Source organism: Hypanus sabinus, chromosome 15, assembly GCF_030144855.1.
Source record: "Hypanus sabinus isolate sHypSab1 chromosome 15, sHypSab1.hap1, whole genome shotgun sequence".
Taxonomy (NCBI): domain Eukaryota; kingdom Metazoa; phylum Chordata; class Chondrichthyes; order Myliobatiformes; family Dasyatidae; genus Hypanus; species Hypanus sabinus.
The window spans coordinates 65790117-65807824 of NC_082720.1; the positions used below are offsets into that span (position 1 = coordinate 65790117).

Sequence of the window (17708 nt, forward strand, 5' to 3'; positions counted from 1 at the left end):
GTGGTGTCAATGGTAAATGCATCAGATATCGGTTGTAAATGAATAGTACAGCAAAGTGCCCTGCAACCCTGTGTCGAACAGTGCTCTAGCATAAATACCCTCTATTTGTAGTGATACACTGGAACTTGGCCCCACTGAGCTTTCAGGAATAGGGTTTTTTGCTTTAGCATTTTCCTTGATATATTGCTGGGAACATGTTTTCCCCCCCCCCAATACACCAGGCCGTTCCCTCACTGGGTCTCTTCTAAGTTTCCTGACGTCTCTCTCTGCTTAGATACCTGGGGACTCACTTTCCGAGGGGCTTCCTGTCATTCACACTCCCATTTGAAGTGTGTTTGAAGTATTCCTCTTCACCACAGTTAAAATAGACAATACCAGTCACTCCACTTCTCGTGGAACCCTGGCCACTAGCAGCCCTCTACGTAGTCCGTCCCCTTAGAGGGTCCGCCTCCCTATCAGTTTCATCATAGGGGGGTGGGCACACCCACTGATAACAACCTGGGACATCAGAGTTCTCAACTCTGCCACGATCTCCTTTATCACTCCACAACTTGGGTGTCCGAGGTCACCTCGATACAGGGGGCCACTACCGAGGACTGTACTCTGTTGACAGAGCCCCCCACCCCACACCTCTGATGCATCCTCCTCCTCCAGTACTTCTTTGATCAGATCAACAAATGAGGGAGGGAGGCGTGTCCAGATAGTCGGAGACCCCAGGTCCTGGGACTGGACACCTTTCTCTGTTTGGTCCATTCTTCACCTATCCACCTCAGCCGTCTGAATGGCCCCTCTATGCCACAAGCAATTAAGCTGCCTCCCTAGCTGAAAGAGGTAGGCAGAAAGCTTCTCCCCCTTCTCCTGGCACGTGATCTGAAACCCTGTCATTGGGTTTCCTATCATGTGAAATGCCTTTTCCAGTGTTTGCATGTAGGCCGCAGCAGTGGCAAGGGGTTACTGCCTTCACGGCTCTCTCAAGGTCAGCAGCCCTCCACCTCAAACTCTCAACTAATCTCTGTCTCTTTACATCATCAGTGCACTGTCACTTATTTAACAATTAACAAGTCTGCTCCGGCCAAGTCTCATACTTTTATTCCCCTCGGGGCTTGATTCAAGAAAACATTCTCAGCTTTTGATAACTAGGACCCTCTACCTGGGCACTGGGCCATTTATTTGCCTGGGAGGTAAGGGCTGATACCAACTCCGAGTTCTCACTCTTCACTGGGGGACTCATTAGACATTCCAAATCAGACCACTCCCTCCCGTCGCTCGGCAAAAATGAGAAAACTCCGTCTTTGAATTCTACGGGAGACTCGGCTTGCAATTTGGCCCTCTCCCCTACACTCTCCTCCTCCCAGAAAGTTTAGACAGACCACAGCCCCCTCTCTCCCGGGGCTCCAATAGCACGAGGCAGTTCCATGCCGTTATGTCAGCACTAGTCTGAACCAGAACAAAGCCTTTACCCGCCATTTTGTCAAAACTCCACCCCACAATAGTAACGTTTCCTACAGCTTTAACAGTACTTAAAATTCAAATTAACATGGCGAGCTATTGGCTAGAGCTGATGGGACTAGGCAGAATAATAGTTCGGTATGGATTCGATAGACAGGAAGTCCTGTTTCTGTGCTGCAGTGCATTGTGACTCTGTAGCTCTACGTGAATTCAATTGCAACATTTCAGAGAATTTTGCATGGGTACATGGATTAGAGAGGTATGGAGGGCTGTGGACCGAGTGCAGATAGAGAGGAGTAGACAAAGACCAGGCTGGCTCAAGGAAGATGGGCCAAAGGGGCTGATTCTGTGTTGTAGAATCTGTGACTCTATTACAGCAGTGACAATATACCAGTGGCAGAGCCCACAAAATGAAATTTAGAACTTCAGTTCCCAAGTGGTTCACGGTCAAGATTTTCTCAGTGTTATACCCAGTAAAATATCTGTCAACGACCAAAGCAATAGAGCTCGCTTTTTGCCAAATAATTCCAGGCCCCAGTTCCAGCCTCAATATCTCTGTCCTCAGGTGAAAATGACGAAGAAATCTAGAACTCAAAGCCAGTCAGGTTCATGGTGACTTGAAACCAATCTTGGAAAAAAATACTCAGTTTTGTTATATTCTGTCCACACCCAGCCTGGACTACATACTGTATGATTCACAGTAATACCTCCGACACTGAAGTGGTCTCGTAGTTCCATCAGTTCAAGTGTGCCATTCTCCTCTGACCTCTCATTAAAATGCATTTTTGCCCACAAAATTGCCACTTTTTTTTCATTTTTGCCACACCATTCTCTGTAAACTCTAGAGACTGATGTGTGTGAAAATCCTGGATGACCAATAGTTTTTGAGACATTCAAGCCACCATGTCTTGCATCAACAATCATTCCACAGTCAAAGTCACTTAGACCACATTTCTTCTCCATTCTAAAGTTTAGTCTCAACAAACTGAAAGTCTGACCATGTCTGAATGCACTGAATTGCTGTCAAATGATTGGTTGATTAGATATTTATATTATTGAACAGATGTGCAGGTGTACCTAATAAAGTGGCCACTGCCTGCTTCAACACCTTTAAAATGGGCTGAGTGGAGCTGTCAATGGGTTTCTGCTTCTCAGTCTAAAGCTGCATTTCATTTCTTACAGGAAACCCACAAAATGAGGCTGTGGTTTCACTGGAGAACTTTGCCAGCGTGTTTGAAGTTTTATTTCTTTGTTTTACATCTTCATCCTGTTTCCACACAAAGTGAGTGCTTTTTCTTCTCTGATAACAATCACTTTGTTTTATTATTGTTGATATAAACTTGCACCCCAGTGTCAAACTCACATTCCTCTCTGAGTTCCTGAATGTGCTGCTGTCTCCCAATCCATCTGTCATGAACAGAGCTCCATCTCTGAGCTCCTCCCCCAGGACTTTTCCCTTCTGCACCAAGACAATTCCCACCACAGTCAGAAATGACATCCTGTGAGTATGTTGCAGAGGGAAATTCTCCTTTTTTATCCTCTGCAGCCTGTCTGCAGCCTTTGAGACAGTTGTCTACAACATCTCCAACAACTCCCCACCACAGTTCAGCCAAGCAGAACTGCTCTCAACTTGCTGGTCCAATTGGAGCTTAAAAACTCACCTGCAATCTCTTCACTTCACCTTCTGCACAGTTTCCCCTGTCTCCATCTGACAACCTAAACTGGGACCCTCCTATTTCTCATCCTCATGCCATTCTTTAATGACACCATCTGAAAACTGTTTCTTGCTTTCACCAGTCAGTTGCTGACATCATCTTGTGCTTGTCAACTGTAATATGTGATGAGAAAATATTACACACACATGCACCCCTTCTACACAATAATACCTGATATAATTGTTTTCTATCTCACCACAAGCTCTTTTCCTGCATCACCATGCCATCTATCTCCTGACAATTGTCTGAGGTGGAAGGTGTCAATAGCAAACACAATGCTCTATTTATGAGCAGATGGGCTAATGTCCACAAAGACAGTGGGAGATAAAGGAATAAAACATGGATTAGATTATGAAAAGTGTAAAAGCAACTAGTACATGTGGTGGTATGTTTAATCTCTTCAATATTGACCAAGACAAGTTAGTGCTAAGGTTTAGTTATAGAGTGTTAGTTATGTGCAACAAGCACAATTTCTTGACAGATTATATAAATATTGCCTAGGAGGCCAGACTGGACATTGTATTGGAAAATGAGCCTTTCCAGGTGAGTTTTGGAGTGGAGAGGATTGAGGTGGGAGGTTGGTGAAGCACTTTGGGAACAGCAATTACAACTAGAAAAATATTCAAATAGTTATAGATATGCAGAGGACTGGGACTTGGGGCAAATCGCTAATTCAGGGAATGGTTAATTACAGCAGTATTAGGCAGGAGTTGGGGAAAGTTGCTTGGGAGAAGCAGTTATTGGTAATTCCATATCAGCCATGTGAGAAATTGTTAAAGGCCAACTGGTTCTATGTTCCTGTGAGAGGAAAAAAATGTTAAACATTAGATGACAAGAGATGCCAGCACATCTGTAGATATGAATTTCCTACTATAAAGGACATTTAAAAAGACAGATGTGTAAAAAGATCATTGGGGACCCAAGTCACCCCAACCACAAGATGTTCCTGCTGCTACCATCCGGGAAATGGTACTGCAGCATAAAAGCCAGGACCAACAGGCTTTGGAACAGTTTCTTCCACTAGGCCATCAGACTGATTAATTCATGCTGACACAACTGTATTTCTATGCTATATTGACTATCCTGTTGTACATACAATTTTTTGTAAATTACTATAAATAGCACATTGTACATTTAGACAGAGACACAATGCAAAGGTTTTATTCATGTATATGAAGGATGTAAGTAATAAAGTCCATTCCATTCCAAATTAGTTATAATGGGAACGGAAAAATATGTGAGGTTTAGGAATCTGATATGGGAGTACAAAACAAAATTAAACCAGAAAGCAAAAAGGCCAAAAGACTCCATGGTGTCCTTGGTGAATGGGATTAAAGGGAATTGCAAGGAATTTTACGTAAACATTATACACAACAGAGCGACTCGAAATAAGGTAACACCACTCAATGACAAAGGAGTAAATTTTTGCCTGAAGCCTTTGAAAATGTACTTTATTTGTAGTTTAAAAAATGGCATTTTGGTCTGTTACAAAAGGAACCTGTAATGTACCAGAGTGTTTGCTAATAGTGAACTTGCAACATTTTGTCAATTGATCTTGAGGATATGACAAACTGCAGAAAGACAAGCTGATGTATTACTGAAAGAATGGCAAGTATACTGATCCATTCTGAATTCATGCTGTTTGTTATAAGATGTAGCGAAAACGTGATCGACAAGCACAAGGAATTTTGCATCAGTATTCATAGAGGAGAAGAACATAATGCGACCAGGGAAGAATTTGCTTATGTTCCCAGGCATGAGATGTTTAGTCCCTTTTTGAGCAGTAAGGCAAATGATGTCCCAGTGCCTGCTGGGTTCTTTCCAAGGTTATTACAGGAGGCAAGAAAGGAGATTCCTTGATTCAAATCTTTTTTTTTAATCTTCTTTTGCCACACAAGGGCATAAAGGGTTGGAGAATGGACAATATCGCTCCTCTACTTCCGAAATAGAGACAAAACAGGAAATTATACAGCAGTGAACCTCATATCAGTGGTAGGAAGATTATTGGAGATGGTTTTTAGGGAATAGGATGTTTTCACATTAAACCAACATGGATTTATTAGCAATAATCAGTGTGGCTTTGCGATGAGGAAGTCATGACTTACAAATGACAGTTTTGTTTTGAGTTGACACAAAGATAATTGATGAGGGTAAAGATGAGGATATGTGGACTTTAGTAAACTTTTCAACAAGGTCCTATATGGTAGGTTGGCCCAGAAGATTAAGGCACATAGAGATTGTAGACTGAATTTAAAACAACCTTGTCCATATAACTATATAATACAGAGCAGTTGAGGACAGTGTTAATCTGTGTGTTCCAGAGGGATATTAGCTTCTGCTGTGTACTTTGCTTGAGGGAAACATGGCTATCACAATCATTTTGGATGGAGTGTTGTAGCTCAATGGCTTCACCATTTTAAAAGTCTTTTAAAGGCACAGCAGGTGCAGTGTGCTTTATGATTAACTCATCGTGATGCACAAATCTAGCAATTCTATCTCATTCCTGCTCAGCTGATCTGGAACATTTAGTAGACAAATGTCGTCCATTTTACCTGCTGAGTGATTTTACCACTATCATGCATTCCATCTCAGGCCATCAACAAGTAGGCACTGGAAAAGCTGAGCAACATAATCAGCAGGCACCAAACCTTGCACCCTGATAACTTCCCTATCATAGTGGGGGATTTCAACCAGGCAAGCTTGAAGAACTCTCTGAACAACAACCACCAGCACATCACATGTAGAGCTACAGGAGCCACCACATTTGGAAAAACTATTATACCACCATTAATAAAACTTGCCATGTCATGCAACACCCACACTTTGGAAAGTCTGATCACTTGGTTGCCCTTTACTCCCAATGTACAGGAAGCACCAGTGGTGAGGGCCAAGAAGGTATAGTATGTTCAGAAAGCAGAGGAGCACTTACTCGACTGCTTTGAATACGTGGGCTGAACAATATTCAGGATTTCATCTCCGAATTAGAATGAATACACCACAGTTGTCACTGACTTCATCAAAATCCATGTGATTGAGTGTATGCCTTCAAGAACTTGCCTGAGCTACTCAAACCAAAAGCTGTTCATGAACCAGGAGACTCAGAGTCGGCTGAAATCCATATCTGTAGCATTCAGGAACAGTGATCCAGAATTTTACAAGAAGTTCAGTGATAACCTAGGGAAGGCCATTTTGAGGGGGAAAACCAATTCTGATTGAGGTTAGCAACAGAATAGGAAGCACATCAGCTCCTGCAGGGTTGGCAGGCAATTATTTCCTTCAAAGTGCAACATAATATCATGAATGGATGCTCCACTTCTGGATAAGCTCAATGCCTTTTCTACAATCTTTGAAAAGGAGAATAAAACTACATTATGTGAATCCTGCAGAGTGACCCTATGATCACTGCCTCAAACACCAGCATTAGAATATCTTTCAAGAGGGTAACATCCCACGAAGACCTTAGGCCCTGATAATGGACCTTGCAGGATTCCGAAAACCTGCCAAAATCACCTGATGGAAGTGTTAAAAAGACAACATCTATCCCTCACTGCTGAAGTTGAAGTTTTTCATCTGCTACAATAGAGCAACAATCATATTGGTGCCCAAGAAGAGCAGGTTGAGATGCCTCAACAACTATCGCTCAGTTGCACTCACATCTACTATGGTGAAGTGTTAGAGGGGTTTGTCGTGGCTAGAATCAACTTGGAAAATTTCCATTTGGTGTTGAGGAGGCATACAGGAGTGAGACAGATCAGCTGACTGAGTGGGGTTGCAGGAACAACCTTGCAGTTAACATCAGTAAGACCAAGGATTTGATTATGGACTTCAGGAACAGAAAGTTGAGGGAACATTGAGGGATCTGCAGTGGAAAGTGTGAGCTGTTTTAAGATCCAGGATGTTAATAACTCTGAGGATCTATCCTGGTCTCAACATTTTGATTCAACTACAAAGAAGTCACAAGAATGGCAATATCTCATTAGGAATTTGAGGAGAATTAGCATGTCACAAAAATCACTCTCAAATTTCTATTGATGTACCATGAAGAGTATCCTAACTAGTTGCATAACTGCCTGGTATGGAAGGGCCACTGCACAGGATTGGAAGAAGCTGCAGCCAGCTGCATCATGGGCACAAGTCTCCCCAGCATCCCAGATACTGGCAGATGATAGGGCAAAACTGGAAGGGGAGGCAGATGCTAGAACAAAATTGCAGCCAGCAGGGGGAGTATCTGTATTAGGGATGCAGATTCGAAAAAAAAGCAGATATGGTACTTACTGTATCTAAATAATGTACTAAATTATATACCAATGCACGGCGTATAAGAAATAAGGTGCAAGATTTTGTTGCACTTTTATACATGGTTGGATTTGATGTTGCGGCCATCACTGAATTGTGGTTGTAGTTGGGAGCTGAATGTCCAGGGTTACACATTGTCCCTCGAGAGATAGGAAGGCAGGCAGAGGGGGTGGCATGATTGGGCCTGTATTCGCAGGAACTTGGAAGGATGAGTGGGGATCTCATTGAAACATTTTGAATGTTGAACAAGCTAGACAAAGTAGACGTGGAAAGCATGTTTCTCATGGTAGGGGAGCCTAAGACAAGAGGGCACAGCTTCCCGATAGAGGGGCGTCCATTTAAAACAGATATGTGGAGAAATTTTTTAAGCCAGAGAGTGATGAAATTGTAGAATTTGATACCACAGGGAGCTGTGGACACCAGGTAATTGGATGTATGTAGGGTGGAGATTGATAGGTTCTTGATAGCCTATGACATCAAAAGTTATAGTGAGGAGACTAGGGAGTGGGGCTGAGGAGAGGAAAAAATGAATTGCCCATGAATAAATAGCACAGTGGTCTCAATGGGCCAAATGGCCTAGTTATACTATATCTTATGGTCTTGTAGTCTTATCGACACCTTCAAATTGTGATGTAATTTACTGTTTTTAGTATTCTGTATTGCAGTGTATTGCTGCCACAAAACAACAAATTTCAGCGATATCAAAAATGACTTTGATTCTGAATGTATATGCTAAATGTCATTCTAAAGACTCGTTGGCGTACTGATTAACAGAAGGATGCAAGTCCATATCTCTTTGAAGTGGTAGCACATGTAGATAGGGTGGTAATGAAGGCAGATGGCATGCTTGTCTCTATCACTCAAGATGTTGAGTATAAAATGTGGCAGGTTAGCTGTGTAACTGTTTATTTGGGTCACATTTGGAATATTGTGAACAATTCTGGTGATCACATTACAGGAAGGATAAAGAAGAAGGTTTATTCTGTCTCGAGTCCTCCATGACAAGGGCTAGGGGTGCATACAGGATCCACCTGATACCCACACATCTCCAGAAATCTTATCACAGGACAGAGTAGGTGGAGACCCAGCACAACCGTCTCCCACCTCAGTCTGTCTTCCACTCACTCCTCTCATGTCAAGAAATATCTTGGGATTCAGCCAGGTTATTCAACACAGGCATTTTCACAGGCTGTGTCTGCCTCACTTAAGAGTCTGTAGAAGTTTAAAAAAAAATGGAAATAATGAACTTCAACATAAATGACCTACATGGGAAGAAGGAAATGTGTCTTAAATATTCATTCATTTGTTATTGTTTCTCTTTCCAACAGAAAACAGAAATGAGATTTATTTCTTGGATAAGAGAGAGGACATTGTGTTAAAAGGACCAGACGATCCTGGGAATGGCACTGTTGTCTGGGACTGGAAACCACACTCAGGGCAGCACACCTATAAGTTAAGGTCTTTCATGAGAAGCCACTCAGGCAGTTGGAATGGATATTGGTACAATGACTGGAAAGGCAATGACTTGTATCAGGAACAAAGATTGGAGTATGATAGTATTAATCTGATAATTATATGTTCTAAATTTAAATTTGCGGGGATGTTCACTTTGACCCAAACACAACCAATGAAGAAAATCCTACAACAATATGAAGTATTTGGAATCAAAGGTGAGTGGGTCAGATAAGTTCTCTGTTTCTCTTCAAATAATTTCTTGCAAAATACTGAGAGATTGAGAGACTTGTGAGAATTCATTCACTCAATGCCAAGAGTGAATCTTCCATTAAAACAAATATAGGGATGATTTTTGATCACTGCCTTTGAAATGTTTGACAGGAGCAAATAGTGTTTGATTATTTCACCAGGAACAGTGAGGAAAGGAAGCAACAAACACAAAATACTGGAGAAAGTCATCAGGTCAGGCAGCATCTATGAATTGAAAAGAACTGTCTATGTTTCTGGCTGAGACTGTTCACGAGGAAATAAATAGTCAGGAAAAAGGCAGAAGTCAAAATAAAAGGATGAGATAGAGAAGGAGCAACAGTTGGTGGGTGTTAAGTGAATCCATGTGAGGGAGGAGAGTGGGTATGTGGGGAAAGAGGGGAATGAGAAACTGGGCTGTGATAAGTGGAAGAGGCAAAGGGCTGAAACAGAAGGAAGCAGAAGGAGAGGACTGTGGAGCATTGAATAAGGGGGAGGAGATGAAAAATGAAGGAGGAAGATATGGGGAACGTGCAGTTCACAGGGGCTGGGGAGGGGAAAGACACTAGGAAGGGCTTTGTTGCCTGGGAATAGAAACCACATTCAGGGCAGGACATCTGGAAACTGGGGCCTTCCCAAAGAACAGACAGGGCCTGGTGGAACAGGGTGTCATACTAGAGAAGCAGACACTTGTACCAGTGGATGGATCCAGATTCTGGCACCATTAATCTGAGAATTAGAAAGTACCCAATTGAACTTGCAGGATTAATCACTTTGATTCAAACACAGCCAAGATAACAAATTCAGAAAGAATATGAAAACTTTGAGATTAAATGTGAGTGAGCCAGACAAGGATCAATAACATATTTCTATGCACATAATTAGAGTAAATCTCCCATTAAAACAACTAAGGAAAAAACATTTGTTCATTGGTTCAAACATAAAAATAGATTGACAATTTTCTGCAAGAGCAGGAAGCCAAGGAATCTACCCCACAGTGAGTACTATGGTCTGTTCAATGGCATGCTGTAATATGGACTTTTGGGTAGATGGAGCTCATCAGCCTGGGAAGGCAGTCCACCTAGGAGAGGGAAAACTCCGATTTCAAACCTCTGCTGCCTTGCGGCCGTACCCACTCATGGGAAAGGCTTTGGGAGTAAGCTCTGAGGACAATCCTGGAGTTGGAGTCCCTAAGGCAGTCTGACATTGTCTTCAACTTTGTTCTGGCAACTCCTGCGATGACACTGGTGCCAAGCTGTATCGGCCCTTTCCCTTCCCTTGGACAACATCAGTGGCGTGGAGAGGGGAGACTTGCTGCATGGGCAACTGCTGGTCTTCCATACAACCTTGCCCAGGCCTGCATCCTCAAAACCATTCCAGGTGCAGTTCCATGGTCTCACGAGACTAATGGATGCGACCACCAATATGGACTAAATTGTGTTACGAAACACATTGATGATGTGTAATGAATCTCAGCACAGTGGGTCTGGGGTGAGACTGGACACTGAAACTGATGATCAGTGTTACCCAGTGGACCATGTCAATGGCTCACTTGGTCAAGAACAATGAGAAAGTCCATTGTCTGTGGAATTTGGACCCTATCGGAGTTCACTCCATGAGGGCAGCTGAGGAAGCAGCGTTAAAGTCAGAGGGATAAATGTATTAATTCAATTGCATCGAAAACTCGTATGCATGAATCCAAATCACCATGCTGAGACCGAAATATAATTGGTACCATTCAGCAAAATTCCAACAGTTGGCAGCTTCAGCAGAGCACAAACCTGGGAATGTGACTCTGCCTCCTATGGATAACTCTCCACAGTTTGCAGGAGGTGCTAGTCTGCCCCGTCTGTTTGACACAAGTCTATTCAATTAGCTTGTGCACCATATATGGCACCGTTGGTTGGCCCCAGAATGCTCTCAGCCAATCTTTGTCCTTATAGATTTAACCCAGGTGAGTGCAGGACCCTGGGGAATCAGAGCAGTGAGTGTGAGCTGGCAAATCCCTCAGCACAACCCAGACTAATCCAGTCTGAGGACCAGGCATAGGGCTAAACATTGATAGGTCTAGACATCTAAATGAGGGGAAGATCACTGTCTCATGGAGATGCTGAAATCTGGAGAAATACACAAAGCTGGAGGAACTGATCAGGTCAGGCAGCATCTATGCAGAGAAATGCACAGTCAACATACATTTCTCTCCAGAGATGCTGCCTGACATGCTGAGTTGCTCTGGCTTATTACGTGCTGCCATCAGACAGACTAAAGAGCAGTAGAGTTGTCATGAGATACCATCCTGACCAAAGTACTGGCCCTGTATCATTGTTCAAAGGGTTTAATTGTGCCACATTGATTTCACCACATCAAAATGTCTGTTAGCTTGCATGCTCCTGGAATTCATTATTTCTAGCCATGTTCCAGGAGGGACTGAAAGTCAGAGCAGGCATTCAGCGAACCAATGTCTCTTGAAAAGCCCTTTCTCATGGAGGCTCAATGAAAGGAGAACCGCCCAGGAACCATTTTAAAGAATTAAAGTCATGGAAATGTACACCAAGGAAACAGGTCCTTTCGGCTATCAAGTCCGTGCTGAAAATATTTAAACTGTCTACTCCCACCAACCTCCATACCCCTACCATCAATTTACGTATCCAAACTTCTCTTAAACTTTGTAATTGAGCTCACATGCACTACTTGCGCTGGAAAATCTTTCCACCCACTCACAACCCTTTGAGTGAAGAAGTTTCCCCTCATGTTCCCCTTAAACATTTCACCTGCCACCCTTAACGCATGTCCTCTGGTTATAGTCCCACTCAACGTCAGTGAAAAACACCTGCTTGTATTCACCCTGTCCGTACCCCTCACAATTATGTGTGTACCTCTACCAAATCACCTCTCAGTCTTCTACATTCAACGGAATAAAGCCCTAACCTATTCAATCTTTCCATATAACTCAGATCCTTCAGACCCAGCAACATCCTTTTAAATTTTCTCAGTACATAGAAACATAGAAAGACCTACAGCACAATACAGGCCCTTCAGTCCACAAAGCCATGCTGAACATGTCCTTACCTGAGAAATTACCTAGGGTTACCCATCACCCTCTATTTTTCTAAACTCCATGTATCCATTCAAGAGTTTCTTAAAAGATACTATCGTTTCCGCCTATACCATTGCCAGCGGAAGCCCATTCCATGCACTCACCACTCTGTGTTTTAAAAAAAAAACTTACCCATGACATCTCCTCTGTACCTACTTCCAAGCACCTTAAAACTGTGCCCTCTCATGCTTGACATTTTAGCCCTGGGTAAAAGCCTTTGACTATCCACATGATTAATGCCTCTCATCATCTTATACACCTCTATTAGCTTACCTGTCATCCTTATTTCCACATTTGCTATAGGCTGGTGTCCAAAACTGCACAAAACAATCTGCATTAGGACTCATCAACTCTGCGACTGTAATGACCTTAGATGTCAGTTTTATCCACAGACTCCTTGTCCATGTGTCAGGTTGACTTACTGAATCGTGCTGGCACATTGAGGACAGAGTCAGACTGCTGCCTTTTCCATGTAATATGGTAATCCCAGTCAGACAGTCGTTACACTTCCAGTATACCATCTTCTGGTGAGATTCCATCACCAGCCCACTGGGGTATCAACAGCCACAAATCCCCTCAAACAGCCTGCCCCTGAGCTGAACTCTGACACTCCAGCGGATTTGGGGAAAGGTCCTGGTTTCTGCTCTGCCTCACTAACCCAGGCTGAACTGGGCTGAGTTTCAAAGGACCTGCTGTGCTATTCTACGACTTGGATGCACGCATACATGAAGAACTATAGAGAAAATAAATTTCCTGAGGTCAAAAACAGAAAATGCCGATCAGGCAGCACTTGTGGAATGGGGAACATTTAAAGATACTGGTCAAACACACATCATCAGAATAGTTATACTTCAGATTTCCAAGATCTGCAGTTTTTCCTTGATGGTCACAGTTCAGTTTGAGCCCGATCATTGGACTGTACATGTCACCACTCACTCTGAATCTCATTGGTCTGTTTCTCACAGTTGAGGCGAGTCCACAGCGGCCTGTGGAGGGCAGTGACGTCACCCTCAGCTGTACCATCTCCAGACTCCCAGATACTGTCAGTCTCCACTGGAATCCAGTGGGCTCATCCCAGCAGAACAGGAGAAACACTGATCAGATCCGGCTGAATAACACCGTCTATCTGATGCTCCGACACGTTACAGTGGAGGATGGGGAGTTGTATCAGTGTGAAGTGCGGGAAAATGGTAACATTGTTTTCACAAGCAAAGCAAACTTTACTGTAGACACGGGTAAGTGTTACCAATTATGGGATACTAAAATTGCACTTTATCATAGGTGGTTCATGTAATGTGGCGAATGCACCTTTTAAGGATTGTAGTCCATGATCAACTCTCCTGTGTAAATTGCAGCAATAGTTATAGAGAAGCTTCCAGAAAGTCTCTCTGTGGAGTAGCTGCCTGCTTGTCTCTGTGTAACGGTCACAGCACACAGGAAGGAGGCTCTTCTGTTAGAGCTGATCATTAAAACATTTTGTTAGTTTAATTTGCCATTTGCCTTTCAGTATTTTAGACCGAGATCCTGATACAGCATCATGTCTTGGTGTTGCATAGAAAGTGGAGTCACCGTGACAACCACCAGCAGCTCCTGTTCACACACAGCACTGTGATGGTGGTTCACATGTCAACACTGAGCAACAAACCATCCTCACTGCCTCAGTGAAACTTCCAAACAGGTTCTTTTCCCTGTATCTCTGATTCTCTTGGGAGGTTCACAGAGTCAAGACAACATTGGGTAATGTCAGGTAAATGGAGACTTTCCATTCGATTACTGGACCAAGCCCACGGCCACAATCACCACACACCTTCTATCCTGTCCACACTGATGAATGCTAAGCCCATTCTAGACATTAATGGCAAAGTCCCAAGAGTGACTGGGCATCAGAGCACTGTATTGTCTCCAACCCAAACACTGTCAGGCAGTTCAAAGCTCTTAAAATTAAATTTTAATGAGAAATCTTTTAAAATCTCAAATTGTAAAACACAAGCAACATGCTTAAAGCATGAAGTTCAACTGAGAAATTCCTTCTCCTTTTCCAACTTAAATCAAACCTCTCCTGGGTCAGATTAGAGAGTGATACTTCAGTGTAATATTGGGAATCCCAGCAATTAGTGTTGTGACAGTGAATGAGTCATGTGGAGACTGGAGAGTCTATGTAAGATGTTTTTGTTCAGCATGACAAGACATTTTAGAGAAATCCTCAAAAGTATCTCACTGAACTCAAAGTAAATTGGTATTTTCTACTCCTTAAACTCTAAAATAATAGCATGTCATTAAATACAGTTTTACATTGTCTCCTTCAACAAAGGGGATGAAAGGATTAATGTATGAGGAGCCTTTGATGGATCTGGGTGTGTACTTGTTCAGAAGAATAAAGAGAGATCGCATTGAAACCTATTAAATACTGAAAGGCCCATATAAAGTGTTCATAGAGAGGATGTCTACACTAATAAGGAAATCCAGGACCAAAGGGCACAGCCTCAGAAATGAACGACATTCCTTTAGAACAGTGATGAAGAGGAATTTCTTTAGCCAGGGTGTCATGAATCTGTGGAATTCTTTGACACATCAAGCTGTGGAGGCCATGTCATTGGATATATTTGAAGGGGAGATTGATTAATGCCATAAAAGTTACAGCTCAAGTCTTGAGAATGGTGTTGATCTGGAAATTAAATCAGCCATGATCAGGAGTAAACTCAATAAGCCAAGTTCTGCTCCAATGCCTAATGCTCTTATTTGTGTGTATACAAGTCTTGTATAGAAATGCATTTGTAGAATGTGTAAAAATCTCCACTGACAATATACCTTTGAATATTCTAACATGTGTGGACAATGAGAAGGCTTCTTAGGATGAAATGTCAGGCAATCAAAATATAGTTTTTTTATCACTTTGTTGAAAGTTGGCTCTCTGCAGACAATAGTGTGTATTAATAGTGCCTTGGACTAGATGGACAAAAAGTGGTTCTTGTTGATATTAACTGGCTGTTATCCCCAACCCACAACAGATTCAATTGCAACACGGCAGAGCAGCATTTAGTGTGACTATATTACAGCTTGCAATGTCATTCTTCAGAGCTCAATCCTGGTGCCATATTTATGGAGTTTGCATGTCCTCCTCATCAACATGTGTGTTTCCTCCCAGTGCTCTAGTTTCCTCCCACATTCCAAAGATGTTAGTCATTGTAAATTGTCCTGTGATCAGGCTAGGGTTGGATAAGGTAGGGTTGTTGGGCAGTGTGGCTCATTGGGCAGCAAAGGACTGTTCTGTGCTGTATCTGCAAGTAAGTAACCATAACATCTGAATGATGTCCCATGACTAATAGTCCCAACTTCTGAGGCTTGGCCGTAAAACACACGTGAACAAAGTGAACAAATACACTCTGTGGCCGTTCTGTTGAGTGTAAGTATTGAATCAGCCAATCATGTAGCAGCAACTCAATGCATAAAAGCATGCAGATATGGTCAAGAGGTTCAGTGGTTGCTCATACCAAACATCACAATGGAGAAAAAATGTGATGTAGTCTGAACAACTTTTATCATTGTTGGTAACAGACAAAGTCTGCTTGAGTATCTCAGTAACTGCTGATCTCTGGGGATTTTTACACACAGCAGTCTCTAGAGTTGACAGAGAACAGTGCGAAAACAACAAAAAAAAATTAGTTACTGACTGTTTTGCGGACAAAAATCCTTTTCAATAGGACAGTTCAGAGGAAAATGGCCAGACTGGTTCAAGCTGAGCGAAAGTAGACAGTTACTCAAATAATGATGTGTTACAAGAGTGTTGTACAGAAGAATATTTTGCACACACAAAACATTGTATCTTGCTGTGGATGGGTTATGACAGCAGTAGACCATGAACATACGCTCAGTGCCACTTTATTACTTAAAGAAGATGCCTAAGAAAGTGACTACTGAGTCTATGTGTGGAGCCATAAGAAATGTGTGAGCTCCTCAATGAATAAATCTACTCTTTTTTTTACCATGGAGAAAGACATTAGGACAAGGGAACTGAGGAAAGTTAATCGGCATGTCTCTTGGATATTCCACATTGCAGTGCAGGAGACGCTGATTATCTTTAAATGTATGATGTTAGCTTAATCTCCAGGTCTTTATCTAGAATATCCAAAGGAATTGATGGATGCTAGGGAAGAATTTATGGAGCCACAGTTGAGGTAAATACATTAGTGTTAGTGGTGGGTGAAGTGCCAGATAAGTAGATGGTGGATAATATTGTGTCTTTATTTCCGATAGGCTGCAGATTAAAACTGAGCAAATATAGACCAGTAAGCTTAACGGCTCCCATGTATAAACTACTGGAGAGAATTCTGAGGGACAAGGTTAGCGTTTATTTGGAAAAACCGGGATTGATTAGGGAGAATCAACATGGCTCAGTGTGTGTGAGATCATGTCTCAAAAATCTTTAAAAAAATATCAGAGGTAGATGAGGCAGGGTGTTGATGTGGTCTATACTAACTGCATAAGTGCAATGGTCAGCTGTGGTACACCACTTGGCACTGACATCCAGTCAGAAAATGCTTAGTTACCATAATTCTCTGTCTCCTATCACCCTGCCTATTATGTTCCCAACTTTCCAAAGCATTTTGAATTACTTCCAAACCAGCCTGTCATGTGGGGCATTGTAAAAGACTCTCCAAAATCCATGTGAACTTCATCTTCCATGCTGCTTTTATCAATTTTCTTAGTCATCTTATTTCATTACTTGATATAAAATATTATTCTTGTTAAAAGCATTGAGTGAAACTAAATGGTTCATGAGCACTTGCGGAGCTGTAATGAGTTCTTCAAGACTCTGTGGGGCGCCAGAGTGCTGATTATTCCGACAGATGATAAGGTCCAAAGAAAATGGACGTGTGTTTTGTTTCATAAAAACAGACCCAAGGTTTTTTACATTGACGTCTTTGAGATCTTTCTTTCAAATAAAAGATGTTTCTGTCATATCTCTGGGTCCAGCACATGCTTGTAAGATTACTTCTCTGGTAGGTAGACCAGGCCTCAGGTGGGATCACAATAGATTAAAGAGCAAAAAGTTGTCCTGATACTTAGAAAGCAATCATGATGATGCACCATCAATAACTCTCTAAGACTTGAGGTGAGATATTGGCTTTTATTGACTGGAAGAAAGAACAAGCAGCAATTGACCACCATTCTACATCCTGGAGACTGAGGGCAGGGCTCAGGCCTCAATCGCCTTTATACCGGGGTCAGTGGGAGGAGCCACAGGAGCAGTCAGCGGGGGGGGGGGGGGGGTGTCCAGACGGGTATATGTAGTTCACCACACATGAATTTCATTACTGATGTCTGTCCTTTCTGAGAGGTGACCTCTGAAACTTGACGAGTCAGATTCAAAGTCAGATTCAGATTCAGATTCAGTTTGTTGTCATTTAGAAACAACAAATGCAATGCAGTTAAAAAATGAGACGATGTTC

General features: G+C 42.4%; 1 protein-coding gene across 1 annotated transcript in view; it reads left to right on the forward strand.

Annotated features, from left to right (window-relative positions):
• Positions 1-17708, forward strand: part of LOC132405174 (uncharacterized) — a 57877-nt gene that overhangs the window by 22632 nt on the left and 17537 nt on the right. The window contains exons 2-3 of the mRNA XM_059989872.1: positions 8789-9130; positions 13224-13493. Coding sequence (XP_059845855.1) covers positions 8926-9130; positions 13224-13493 — 475 coding nt within the window. The 5' untranslated portion in view covers positions 8789-8925. The remainder of the gene's footprint in view (positions 1-8788; positions 9131-13223; positions 13494-17708) is intronic.